Consider the following 15,017-nt stretch of genomic DNA (forward strand, 5'->3'; position numbering starts at 1 on the left):
CATGGCTTATAGAAATAGATTCCTGTATATGGACAACTCATCCCATTAGAGAGTTGAGGGTAAAGTTCCATTTATTAGCTGCATTAAGGACATCTTGCAGGGAGGGGGAGTCCCCATGGGAGATCTCTTTGAGGATAACAGCTTTTCCCTTTAGGAGCTGCAGTAGAACTATTATACCTTTTGAGGGGTTACCCCTTAGCTCAGGGGACTCAGTCTCCTCCATGGGTTATAATAAAATGGGACCCTTCACCAGGTGTTTCCCTCATTCCCAGTCTAGCAGGCACTGACCTCTTGAGCAGGGTACTGGAGGAAGGAGGCCTGTGGGCAAAGTTCTTCAGTCACGCTGCCACATCTCCTATCACGTCTTTCTGCCTCCGCCAGTAATGCAGGCACCATCTTGGATTTTGGCCAGAACCTCTTGTGCATCTTTCCACTACTTCTTAGAGCACATCATGATACCGCCAGAGATCAGTTCCCCGGTAGCTGGTGAGTGGGTTGCTGGTCCGTTTCTCTGCCACTAAAAGATTCAGGATGAATGCCTCTGGAGCTCAGGAAAGGCACGTCTCACCGCATTCACCGCTGGGCCACGCCACCCAACATGTCTGCAGTTTACTGAAACAGTAGACACATTCAAAATCTGATTGGATACTCGAGCGCACCGATTGCTGGCCCTTGCTTTTATATTCTTTTCACTTTCCTGCTGCCGTTGCAGTTGGCACAGATGTTGTATAATGGTAGTACAGCTCTGTACTGGATTACGTGTGCTGCGCTAATGCTCCATCTGACGGTATACTCGATGTACAGCTATTCCACCCTAGAAGCAAGCTATTGCATTGCTTGTACAATATCCATTCATATTAATGGTTGTGCACTTGGAAGTGTAAATGTGGATGACAATTTAGTTGGTGAAAATGCTTCCTAATCTTTTTACAGTGACCTTGGCAAGTGCTGTTATGATATGCGTAAATATGATGGAAAACTATTCTCCAGTACATGTCATGGTCAGAATGGAGATTCATTATCCACTGTTAGGTTCTTCTTATTTTTTTTTTTTATTTTTTTTTTTAGATTTTGAGACAGTTTGTGCTGATGACATTAGTTACCCTAACAAAAGGAACAATGGCTCAGATGGCAAAGGGCTGCTGACGTCTGTGTTCACACCACATAGTATTGTTCCTCTTCTGAAGATACTTCTGTTCTAATACAAAAGGGAATAGTTACGTCCCTACAGAAAAAAGCATAGTTAAGGCACTGCATTTGTAAAGTTCAGCTTATTGGCTAAAGGTCGTGATGTTTTTTATGCTGTTCTCTCATGTGAAAGAAATGTATAATAGTAATAAATGAGAAATATATATATGTTTCTGCCATGCACAAGGATATAAGAATAATCATTGATGGTAGATCGTGTAAGTGTAGAAGCTTCGATAAGTCATGGTAAGGTTTCTAAATTGGGTCCCCCCAGGCACAGAATTGGGGGCCACAGCTGATGCTAGAGCCATGCTTAGTTACTTTGCTGCATCCATATGTGCTGCTCTTCGGCCACTTTTTTGTCGAGTTAAATTTTTGGTGAAACGTTTTCACATCTACTGATTTGTTACCATTTTGTTTAATTTTTTTTTTTTTTTTTTAGGTGTTTAACAGACTCTGGTTTCCTCTGGTGCGGCCAGGAGCATTGGCTGTCCTTTCTCACATGTTGCTTAGTTTTCAACATTCTCCAGAGGCTTTTCACATGGTAAGAGCTTTTTGTACATTTTGTATAGTATTGCTTGGGGTTTAAGTGTCCAGGTATAAATATTCTAAAATGTGTCATTTGCAACTAGTTGGAATGGAGAAAATATTCAACAATCATGGTCAAATGTCAATGATTCAGGGGCAATCTGAAATATGGACCTGATAATGTGAAGTGATAATTTTTTCTTTTTTGTTCAAGAAATCCAATGTAGCCATTTTTTAGTCAATTCTTAGCCCACAAGTTAAATTTATCGGAAGATATATTGCACAAGGATGGATGGGCTGATTTGTTTTTTTTGTTCATTTTACACAGTTACCGTATATATTGTAACCAATTTCCACAGCACTTTACAGACATCATCTTTGTCGCCAATGGGGCTCACAATCTAGATTCCCTATCAGTATGCCTTTGAAGTGTAGGCGGAAACCCGCACAAACTTCGGGGAGAACGCTCTGGACATGAGAAGCTTTGAAAGAGTGTCCTGCCTTCTGTTACCCTTTCTCTGGGTTACACGCCATGTGACCTATAAGGCGGAAGGTGTCCCTAGGATTAGGAGAGTAAACGGCTTCCAGGCATCACTGACAACTACTATTTCCCATGGAATATGAGATAAAAGGCAATTTATGGGCTAATGTAATCCAATTCACAGTCTCCCCCAACCTCTACGATGAGGGGAGAGTTAGGAGGTGGCTATAAACATTAGGCGGTTGGCTGATCCTGTCAATAACCACATGCTTGGACCTCCTGCATATAGTGTGCCTGTAACGGTTGTGCTGTGAGAAAAGGCTAGAACAACCCGGAATTGGACCCTCTGGGTCACAGCTCCAGAGCCCCCGGGGCGAGCTGACCAGGTGGAGCCACCCCCTATACAGGGAGTGTTAGGGGCAGGCCCACAGGGGATGGAACAGTGACAGCCGGAGCCAAAGGGGCGACTGGGGTAAGCACCAGGGAGACAACGGTGGAGAATCTGAGCTGCAACTGAAGTGAGGAACACGGGGACCACGGAGCGAGAAAGACGTGAGGACCAGGAGCACTTGGGGATGGCGGAGACTGGAGGCTGCAAGAGAAGGAGAAAATAAACAATAATACAGCGGACAAGAGGGCTCAGAGCGGACAGACAAGGGAACCCGCAGGCACGAGGTACACCAGACAGCCTGCCAGAGGAGGTAGTACGGAGGGAGACCCAGAAGCAGGGACAAAGTCAGGGACACGGAGCAAAGCAGGAAGTGGAGAACACAGAAGCTACCAGTGGTAGCGCAGGCAGACAGCAAAGGTAGCGGTAAAGGGCCTGAAGACAGGGCGAGCGCTGGCAGCGAGGACAGCGTCACCGCATAAGATAATCAGGCCCCTTACCAGGCCTGGCGCCGAGTAGAAATAGTCGGTGGGCGCCGCCATGTTGGGGGCGGAGCCACCGCGTCACTGCTCCCAGAAGTCTGAGCGCCGGGTGAGACGTCGGGCGCAGGCGCGACGCCGAGGACCCCGGATGTCTGGAGCGGGGGCGCGCCAGGAGGTGCACAGAAGATTCGGGAGGTGCACGGGGCCGCACAGGTGAGTAGCGGCGGCGGTGGATGGCGTGACAGTATCCCCCCCCCCCTTCCTAATGCTGGTGAGAAATCGTCTCATGATAAGAGGAGCATTAATGTTTTCTCGAGATTCCCAAGATCTCTCCTCAGGTCAGAAACCTCTCCAATCGTCCAAAAACAAGGTTCTCCCCCTAACTGTCTTCATGGCGAGTATATCCTTCACCTCAAAGATATTGTCAGAACAACTAGGTTGGGGATTTTGAGAAGAGGCCGAGTGGAAGCGGTTAAATACCGCAGGTTTGAGGAGTGATACATGAAAGACATTGGGGATTCTCAGCGAGGCGGGCAATTTCAATTTGTAGGCCACGTCATTGATACGCCTTAAGATTTCAAAGGGGTCAATGTAACGTGGACCTAACTTAGAGGAGGGAATCTTTAGGCTGTGTGCCCACGTTGCGTTTTTTTAAGCATTTCTGCAGCATTTGTGCCGGCTCAGACGCTGTAGAAACGCTTAAAAGAAGCTTCAAATTAATTTGCATGCGTTTTTGGCTTTTTGTGCCAATGCATGCGTTTTTAAACGCTCAGGAATCGCTTAGCGGCTAAAAACGCAGCATGCTCATTAATTTCCGCATTGCTGACCTTTTTTAGCCTTCCCCAATGTTCCCAGAAAACGCGCGTCAAAAACGCATCAAAAATGAGCGTCTTTTGTGCAAAAAACGTGCGCAGAAAAAGACGCTCGTTTTCTGGGAAGGGGATCCGTTTCCTGAGCGTTTAAAAACGCTAACGTGGGCACATAGCCTCAGTCTGATATACCGTGAGGATAGCCAGACTTTATCTCCGGGGAGATACGGAGGAGCGTCCAAACGTTTTTGTCGGCATACCTCTTCATTCTGCAACTGGCTCTCTCAAGAGCCTCCTTGATGTCCCTCCAAATCTGCAAGAAGTCCACAGACAAGGAGTCCGCCGCCGGTACAGGTGGGGGAAACGGGAAGGGGGATGCCGGGATGTTGTCCAAAAACCACAAAAAAGGGAGACTTGGAGTAGGCTTCACTTCAGCCCATGGGAGAAGAGAAACCCAGTCATCCCGGTGAGCATTGGAAAAATGCCGGCGGTAGGAAGTCAGAACCTGGTTGACTCGCTCAACTTGACCATTCGACTGGGGATGATAGGCTGAGGAGAAATCCAGAGTGATCTTCATCAATCCGCAGAGAGCTCGCCAAAAACGGGCGGTAAACTGAACTCCTCGATCCGAGACAATATGCTGAGGGAAGCCATGGAGTGGGAAAACGTGGAGCAAGAAAATCTTCGCCAACTCAGGGGCAGAAGGCAAGCTAGACAATGGAATGAAGTGAGCCATTTTGGAAAACCGATCAACGACCACTAAGATTACGGTACATCTTGAGGAGGGAGGTAAATCGGTGATGAAGTCCATAGCGATATGGGTCCACGGGGTCGTAGGCACGAGCAACGGAGGTAAGAGTCCCGAAGGAAGGTGTCTAGGGACTTTGTTCCTGGCACACGAGGGACAAGAAGCGATGAAATCCAACACGTCCTGGCGAAGCGAAGACCATCAATAGTTGCGGGAGACGAGAGAGAGAGTTTTCTTGACTCCAGCATGTCCAGAAAATTTAGACGAATGACCCCAACGCAGGACTTTCGGTCTGTCTCCACTATGAACAAAGGTCTTACCCGGTGGTGGAGAAAGTACGCTTAGTGGAGGGTACGGTAAGGATTTTGTCCGGATTGATGATATGCGTAGGCCCATCTTCCTTGTCCACTGACAAAAAGGACCGTGATAGAGCGTCGGCTTTGATGTTCTTATTCCCTTGTCGAAAGTGGAGTTCAAAATCAAAGCGTCCAAAAAACAAAGACCATCGGGCTTGCCGTGGGTTGAGCCTTTGGGCGGACAGAACGTAAGCCAAATTTTTATGATCCATGAATATGATAAACGGATGGACGGCTCCCTCGAGAAGATGGCGCCACTCCTCGAGGGCCAGCTTTATGGCCAATAGTTCTCGGTCTCCAGTGGAATAGCGCCGAGTAGAAATAGTCGGTGGGTGCCGCCATGTTGGGGGCGGAGCCACCGTGTCACTGCTGCCAGAAGTCTGAGCACCGGGTGAGACGTCGGGCGCAGGAGCGACGCCGGGGACCCGGGATGTCTGGAGCGGGGGCGCGCCGGGAGGTGCGCAGAAGATTCGGGAGGCGCAAGGGGCCGCGCAGGTGAGTAGCGGCGGCGGTGGAGGGCGTGACTGTGCCATTAAGCTTGCCTATATGTGTATGACTAGCTTAGCTGCTGGCGGATCGGCCACTAACTTAAACAGTCGGTGCGATCCACTTATGTCTCTGTAATGATGTTATTAGAGAGTCAGCAGCTGCATGGAATGTGGAGGCAGATGTCAGACAAACAGTATGTCCACAGAGACAGCAGAGAAGGTTTATCACCAACTATGCATTCCTGATTGTTGTATATATAATACCGCACATGAATACCGTACATGAAGCGCTAACAGGTTTTCTTCATATGATCACCCACTTCTGGAAGGGGAAACACAATTTAAAATTTATTTTAATGGTCCTTTTATGTTGTTGTTTTTTTTTCTTCCCTTGCTAGTGCATAAAGAATTTCTGAGCTATGATGAAAAAGAGGTTCCCATTTAGATAGTAGTAGCACACTCGAAAGACCTACTGATATAGAATTTAGATTGCAAGTCCCGATGGTGACAGTGATGCTGAAGTCTGTAAAGTGCTATGGAGTTAATGGTACTATGTATAAGCAAGTGAAATAAATAAACTTTGCAGATACTGACACGTGGTGCTCTCTTAAGTTGCGTGAATAATGGTAAAATGTATATTTCTATAGGTTAACAGTGATTTATTTTGTCTTTTTCTGCTTTAGATTGTCCCGCATGTTGTTAATTTGGTTCATTCTTTTAAAAGCGATGGACTCCTGTCAAGTACAACTTTTCTAATCCAGTTTTCAGAATTGATGCACTGCATGATCTATCATTATTCTGGATTTCCTGATCTTTATGAGCCTATTTTGGAAGCTGTTAAGGTAATTACTCTTATTTAATTGACAAATGATAAATTCTCTGTTCTGCCATTTTCTTTAGTGATGAATTACGGTTTTGAAGTCCCAGTAAGGTTAAAGGTTCATCTAGAATTGAATGAGTAGAAGTAAAAAATGCACAACTTTACCAGTTAATTAATCAAATTAAGCTTAGCAGTGTGTTGCCTTGTCGGCTGCGAGAGGCTGCCCCTTTATATGATGACAGGTAATAGAAACAATCAATCCGTGTAAGTGAATGGTACTAATCTCAGCACCGATTGCCGCTTCGGCTGCTCCTGTAAAAGATGTTTTAAGTGAATGACATGAACTGCTGCACAAAGAAATGCTAAAGAGCCTAAAATCATGAAGTGAGTACACTAAGCCAGTTCGCCCCTTCACATCACCAAAAATGGTCATACCTATTACATATGGACTGCACAGGACAAGGTGTCTCGTAGAACCGTTATCCAGGGCAACCCACTTACTCAGCCTGCTCATTCCAGGCTGTCTGCACAATGTAATTAAAAAAAAAAAAAAAAAAAAAGGTGGTTCATCAAACCCAGCTACTTTCTTAGGGCCCGCTCACATGGTGTTTTTTTCCTATATTCAGTGGCCCTGTTGGGGCTCACGTCTGAATCCCAACCCCTCTCTCCCCCACCCCTCCATTCCTCTGCAAAATGGGATTCTGGCATATGTGCTGACAGTGTCATTGACTAGAATGATGCAGACCGAGTCGTCGTGTGCTCTGTTGTGAATCATTTTCGGCCGTATACTCCTGTTGGAGGTGGAAAGCTAGGCATAGTTGTATACTAATGACCCAAAACAAAGGCTATTCAAAAAGTACCGACACTATTTTATTAAAAAAAATACCATAATTTGTTGTACAGAAATATAAATTAATGATACTAGAGACAAGATGTAGCGTAAAGAAGTTTATTTTTAATCTCATAGGAATTATGTATTTTAATATAAAAATGAAATTAGAAACAATTAAAAACAAATTGTATGCAAGGGGCACAGAAGATAGCCTTAATGGCTGGACACCAAGGAGACCATAAATAACCATAACAATAAAAAGTGACCAAAATAATATTTCAAGTGACCAATTTTACAGAGAATTTAATCATCATAATAAAGTGCATAGTAATAATTATTATTTAAACCTGATAGAAACTTGCGCTAATTAAATGTGTCTTGGTTAAATAAAGATATCTTATGAAGAAGTCTATTACCTTTACTGAAGCTAAAAACTGGCGAGGCAGGGAAAAGGGTCTTCAGAATGCAGGGTGGATTTCCAGGTCCTTTCCCAATAATACTCCCCGACACAGGTATATAAAAAGTTACTGGAGCTAAAGGGTGCTACCTCCTAGCATGCCGCCGTCCCGGCCGGTGACTGGTGCGCAGCTGGAGGTGTATATCGGCAGGCTGTAAGAGTACCAGCCGCCGCTTGCAAAAGCAGGCCTGCAAGGTCCAAAAAAGCTGAAGGACCTTGCGTGACGTCACAGTCACGTGATAGATCACGTGACAGGCAAGAAAGCCCTATGGGGCACTGATGGGGCCAGAAAGCAATGGCAAATCCTACGCGTTGCGGAATTCACTGATTCCTTCTTCAGGGATGGCCCCCTAGAGCAAGAGGAACCCTTATATAGCCTCCAGTATATAGCAATGGAGCATTATACTATGCATTAAAAGCAAATAGCTCAATCTCGCTATTTAAACCGTTTGGGATCAGAGTATTCAATTCAAATATCCATTTACTTTCCACCCTGGACATCTGATGGATAAAATTACCTTTCCTGATACTTCTTTTAACTATTTGAATCCCAGTCACTTTAGTGTCCCTTAGGGAGCTCCCATGATGTGTAAGATAATGATTAGAGAGGGGGTGACCTGTGAATTTCTTACAAATATTCCGTAAATGTTCCCCAATTCTGACATTTAAGGGACGTATCGTTCGACCTATATATAATTTATCACATGGACATGTGATACAATATATCACCCCCTTCGTGTCACAGGTGATAAAATCACGAATCTGAATCTCCATGGATTTATTTATAATAGAGAATTGTTTCTTACTGCCTAATTTTCTGCAAGATACACATTTTTTGCAGGGAAAAAAACCTTTTAATTGCTGTTGTGAATGAGAATTGGGGCCTTTTTTAGATATTGAAATAGAAGGGGCTACCAGGTTACCTAAATTATTTGCCCTTCTAAAGACAAACCTAGGGCGGGCTGGTAGAACTTCCCCTATGATTTTATCATTCTTCAAAATACCCCAGTGTTTATTTACAATTTTTCTGAGAATTTGACTATTTGAATTATACTGGGTGATGATAGGAATCTCGTCTATACTAATATTTTCTTTATTTTTTATTTTATGTCTGAGGAATTGTTCACTTGGTATATGTCCAATATATTCCCTGGTTGCTAGCAGGGATTGGGTATCATAACCTTTTTGACAAAGTTTTTTGATTAGAGTTTCAGCCTCAGTTAAATAGTCCTGTGACTTGGAACAATTTCTATGAGCCCGTGTGAATTGGCTCTTTGGAATATTAAGAAGCCAACTTGGGAGATGACAGCTTTCTAGCGAAATATAATTGTTTGAATCAGTGGGTTTGTGAAATAGTTGTGTCTGAATGGTGTTGTCCTCAATAAAGATTTTTAAGTCTAAAAAGTTAATCTCCGTGAGACTAGTAGTTGCGGTAAATTTTAAAAAAATAACAATTTTTATTCAATTCATCAATAAAATCTGTTAAAAGAGTAGGCCCACCAGACCAAATAAAAATAATATCATCTATGAAGCGGTGCCAGAGTACCAGATTCGCGCGCAGCCTGCCCTCGGGAAAGATGGTTTCATGTTCCCACTTGCCAACATACAAATTTGCATAACTGGGCGCGAATCTGGTACCCATAGCGGTCCCCCACTTCTGGGAGTAGTAGTTCGCTCCATAGTAAAAATAGTTGTGGGTGAGTATAAAATAAATACAATCGACAATAAAAGCACTCCTAAAACTATAATATGACTAGCTTATGGTCTGATAGGAAAGAAAGATTATGTAATATTCAAAGTTTTTTTTGCTCTCCACATAAAGAACTATCAGTCCCCTATAGTAAAGAAGGTATTAATCTAGGCATCAGCTCTTTGAAAACATTGGAACAGCTTCTCATAAAAGAGATGAGGGACCTATGGGAAATTGCCACATTGGAAAGGTACATTTCTAGGGATATCATCCCTAAGGGACTTGTCTATAAACCCCTTTCGGGGGACATTGGTGATGGGGACACTTTAGCTGAATGGGACAATATGTTCCATGATTTTTCCAAAAAAGCAGTTTCCTTTATCATCAAAAAAAGAAAGGATGGCTTGATTAAGATTAGGGATGAAATCTCCAGTTTATTTGAAGTCATAAAAACATACGAAAAACACCCTGATATAATACATCTCTCCGCTAGTATACGGAGGAGGATACATGTAAAGGAAAAGGAGATTATAGAAAGGAAAAAAAAGAAATTTGGGAGAGATTTTGGGAACGATCCAGGCAATCAACATCATTCGACACGCTGGCATCAACCCACTTATTGTAGTAATGATTCACATATTGAGGAAAGCCATGTCCACTCCAGACCATTTAACCCATTGGTGACTCTTGATGAAGTACATGGACAGGAAAATTCTTCTCTTTTATCCTCTAGTGAAAGATTTTCGATCCATTTAACCTCTGGTATGGACGATATCAATGTCAATAATGGACAAGAAACAGCTCATATACAATGTGGGGACTCTAATATAGATAATATACTACTCGGAGAGACGGCGGTTACTGCATCCACACCGGTGCCCGCTATTCCCACCCAAAATAGATTTTCTCCTCTTGCAAGTACAGTTAACCATCCTTCTACTTCTAATAACAATCCCAATCAATTACCCCCAGCCCTCAATGAGGGTCCTCTTCTCACAAAAAATAAACCTAAAACTAAACAAAGCCATTTGCCGTTTTTTCAGGTGGGTCCAAAAAAATACGGCAGAGGGGATGTAGGGGCGGGAAATTTACCAAAAAAAAGAATAAACAAATACCAGAGGATCAAGTGAGCCATTCAGAACAAAAAAATTTTAATCTTAGTGACTACAGTTTAAAGGATAATGAGAAAAGATTACTGAGTAAAGGCCTCAAATTTGCACCCAGTGTGGGTTTTAACAAGTTCCAGGTGTTTATTGGTATCAAAACTTTTATGAGGAGATTAGCCATAAAAAAATTCTATATGAAAAAAAGAGTGACTTCTAGCGACGTCACAAATCCGTTTGAAATTATAGACCCTTATCAGCATACCGGTCTAAAGAAGAAATCCAATTTCAATCCGATTCAAGAATACTCAGAAGCCTTTGAGGCATTTCAGAATAACGTGATACAGGATATCAGGAGTATATCTGATAAAAGATGTAGAAAATTTAAATATAATTTATCTAGCAGTGAACGTTCAGCTATTAAACGGCTTCAGACAAATCATGCAATTACACTAAGACCGGCTGACAAAGGGGGCAGCATAGTAATTTTGAACACTTCTGACTATGAGGAAGAGTCTTTGAGGATACTATCGGATTCACGTACCTATGAATTATTGGACAGTGACCCTTCAGAAAGGTACCTTGCAGAAATGCAGGTCCTCATCAAATGTGGTTTCGATAAGGGGTACATTAAGAAAGAGGAATTTGACTTTATCAACACCACTCACCCTAGGATACCATATTTTTATTACATCCCAAAGATACATAAGAGTTTGATCAAACCCCCGGGCCGACCAATAATATCGGCTATTGGCGGCCTGACGGCTAATCTTTCTAAGTTTGTGGACTACCATTTACAGCAATTAGTCCCTGCCCTTCCAGCCTATTTGAAGGACACTACTCATGTTTTACAGGTTTTAAATACTATAGAATGGAAAGATCATTTCATCTTAGGGACTTTAGATATAACTTCCCTTTACACAGTTATTGAACATGAAAAGGGTTGCAAATCTGCGGAATTCTTTGTCAGAGGCTAAAAGCTTTCCCAGCGACCAAATTGCTTTTATTGTCGATTGTATTTATTTTATACTCACCCACAACTATTTTTACTATGGAGCGAACTACTACTCCCAGAAGTGGGGGACCGCTATGGGTACCAGATTCGCGCCCAGTTATGCAAATTTGTATGTTGGCAAGTGGGAACATGAAACCATCTTTCCCGAGGGCAGGCTGCGCGCGAATCTGGTACTCTGGCACCGCTTCATAGATGATATTATTTTTATTTGGTCTGGTGGGGCCTACTCTTTTAACAGATTTTATTGATGAATTGAATAAAAATTGTTATTTTTTTAAAATTTACCGCAACTACTAGTCTCACGGAGATTAACTTTTTAGACTTAAAAATCTTTATTGAGGACAACACCATTCAGACACAACTATTTCACAAACCCACTGATTCAAACAATTATATTTCGCTAGAAAGCTGTCATCTCCCAAGTTGGCTTCTTAATATTCCAAAGAGCCAATTCACACGGGCTCATAGAAATTGTTCCAAGTCACAGGACTATTTAACTGAGGCTGAAACTCTAATCAAAAAATTTTGTCAAAAAGGTTGATACCCAATCCCTGCTAGCAACCAGGGAATATATTGGACATATACCAAGGGAATAATTCCTCAGACATAAAATAAAAAAATAAAGAAAATATTAGTATAGACGAGATTCCTATCATCACCCAGTATAATTCAAATAGTCAAATTCTCAGAAAAATTGTAAATAAACACTGGGGTATTTTGAAGAATGATAAAATCATAGGGGAAGTTCTACCAGCCCGCCCTAGGTTTGTCTTTAGAAGGGCAAATAATTTAGGTAACCTGGTAGCCCCTTCTATTTCAATATCTAAAAAAGGCCCCAATTCTCATTCACAACAGCAATTAAAAGGTTTTTTTCCCTGCAAAAAATGTGTATCTTGCAGAAAATTAGGCAGTAAGAAACAATTCTCTATTATAAATAAATCCATGGAGATTCAGATTCGTGATTTTATCACCTGTGACACGAAGGGGGTGATATATTGTATCACATGTCCATGTGATAAATTATATATAGGTCGAACGATACGTCCCTTAAATGTCAGAATTGGGGAACATTTACGGAATATTTGTAAGAAATTCACAGGTCACCCCCTCTCTAATCATTATCTTACACATCATGGGAGCTCCCTAAGGGACACTAAAGTGACTGGGATTCAAATAGTTAAAAGAAGTATCAGGAAAGGTAATTTTATCCATCAGATGTCCAGGGTGGAAAGTAAATGGATATTTGAATTGAATACTCTGATCCCAAACGGTTTAAATAGCGAGATTGAGCTATTTGCTTTTAATGCATAGTATAATGCTCCATTGCTATATACTGGAGGCTATATAAGGGTTCCTCTTGCTCTAGGGGGCCATCCCTGAAGAAGGAATCAGTGAATTCCGCAACGCGTAGGATTTGCCATTGCTTTCTGGCCCCATCAGCGCCCCATAGGGCTTTCTTGCCTGTCATGTGATCTATCACGTGACTGTGACGTCACGCAAGGTCCTTCAGCTTTTTTGGACCTTGCAGGCCTGCTTTTGCAAGCGGCGGCTGGTACTCTTACAGCATGCCGATATACACCTCCAGCTGCGCGCCAGTCACCGGCCGGGACGGCGGCATGCTAGGAGGTAGCACCCTTTAGCTCCAGTAACTTTTTATATACCTGTGTCGGGGAGTATTATTGGGAAAGGACCTGGAAATCCACCCTGCATTCTGAAGACCCTTTTCCCTGCCTCGCCAGTTTTTAGCTTCAATAAAGGTAATAGACTTCTTCATAAGATATCTTTATTTAACCAAGACACATTTAATTAGCGCAAGTTTCTATCAGGTTTATTTATTATTATTATTTTATGGAGACAACTTGAGTGGTGTGTTGTCTTATTACTTGCTGCTTTGTGTTCTATGGGTGTACGCTTTAGCGCCATTGGTATATACATATATTTAATAATTATTATTGCAAGTGCACAAAATAATTAAAAATAATTAATCTCCAAATGATATATAATATTGCAAATAAAGTGCTCAGTGCTAGAGGTCTCATGCACCTCTCTAAATATCAGCCATAGACAGTGTTTACTAAATATATAAATATACAGTGCTAGAGGTCTCATTCACCTCTCCAAATACCATCCATAAACAGTGTTTATTAAATATAAGTATAGGGGGCAGGAAGGAGCCTTGGTCAGTATCATATTTTATGTGATCACCTATACTTATATTTAATAAACACTGATTCCATTCATTCATTCCAGGTACATTTTGATCACTGTGATAGGGTCTATCACAGTGATCAAAATAAAAAAAAATAGTAAAGACCCCCCCCCCCATTATCACCCCCTTAGATAGGGAAAAGTAATAAAAAAAATTTTTTAAAAAGTATTTATTTTCGTTTTTCCGTTGGGGTTGGGATTAGTGTTAGGGTTGGAATTAGAGTTAGGGTTAGGGGTGTGTTGGGGTTAGTGTTGTGGTTACGGTTGGGATTAGGGTTGGAGTTGGAATTGAGGGGTTTCCACTGTTTAGGCACATCAAGGGGTCTCCAAATGCGACATGGCGCAACCATTGATTCAAGCCAATTTTGCGTTCAAAAAGTTAAACGGTGCTCCCTCCCTTCCAAGCCCCGACGTGTGCCCAAACAGTGGTTTACCCCAACATATGGGGCATCGGCGTACTCAGGAAAAATTGCACAACAACTTTGGGGGTCTAATTTCTCCTGTTACCATTGAGAAAATAAAAATTTGGGGGCTAAAAGATCATTTTTGTGGAAAAAGTATGAATTTTTTTTCTCATTGGGTGGGGGGACACAGTTACTGTGGGTGTATGCTACCGCCATCTGGAGGCTGACACTAGGCAAACTACACAAGGTTAGCTCCTCCCCCGCCGTATACACCCTCTCCCTGAATGCGGGCGGAAACCAGTTTTTTGCTTAGTGTCTATGGAGGCACACGTCTGGTCTTTTTCGCCAGACTTTTTTTTCCATGAAGATTAGACAGGGGCAACGGATCCTATTGAAAGGTTCCGATTTCCCCAAACCATCAACGGGCGAGCACGTGCGAGTATCCCTCCACATATCCTCTCCCGTGACGTGGGACATGATGCCAAACCTAGCCCTGACCACCCCTAGGTATGGAAACCATGTGGCTTAACAGAGGCACAAGACGGTCCGAGCGGCCCCCACTGCTCCACCAACGCTAGACGGAGGTGCTGCAAGGCGGCGGACGGTCCATCTCCTCGGCCTCGGAAGCTGGATGGATTGAGGGTACCTGCACCGTCCGGGATCCCCCCACCACCCCCGCCTCCCCGATAGTTTGCATACCTGCTGGCGATGAAGGTACAGGGCGTGGGTGGGCTTGGGTCCGGCTAGGCCGTGCGTAAGGCTCCTGGGCAGCAGGGGAGATGCGGCGCTGCAGGCAAGAATAGGCTCCTCCTGTGACGCTGGGTTGGATTAGCACAGGAGCATTGCCGCCGCAGAGCGCAGTTGCGGCGGCGCCGCCGCCGGCCGCCACCCCGCGGGCGGGTGTTAAAAATTAGCCCGCGGCTTCGGCCGGAGCTAGGAGCTAGGCCGGGGCAGAAGTTCCGCCCCCGGCTACGCAGCGTCACTTCCGGGGTCCGCCCCCTGGAAGCCTGGGCGGGCGCC

At 43.5% G+C, this 15,017-nt stretch overlaps 1 protein-coding gene across 1 annotated transcript in view; it reads left to right on the forward strand.

The window, feature by feature from the left end:
- Window positions 1-15,017, forward strand: part of USP38 (ubiquitin specific peptidase 38) — an 81,984-nt gene that overhangs the window by 35,656 nt on the left and 31,311 nt on the right. Inside the window, exons 5-6 of the mRNA XM_073549782.1 lie at window positions 1,631-1,732; window positions 6,152-6,310. Of these exons, the coding sequence (XP_073405883.1) occupies window positions 1,631-1,732; window positions 6,152-6,310 (261 nt within the window). The remainder of the gene's footprint in view (window positions 1-1,630; window positions 1,733-6,151; window positions 6,311-15,017) is intronic.

This window comes from Dendrobates tinctorius, unplaced genomic scaffold (genome assembly GCF_039654945.1).
Source record: "Dendrobates tinctorius isolate UK_male_01 unplaced genomic scaffold, ASM3965494v1 ptg000161l, whole genome shotgun sequence".
Lineage (NCBI taxonomy): Eukaryota > Metazoa > Chordata > Amphibia > Anura > Dendrobatidae > Dendrobates > Dendrobates tinctorius.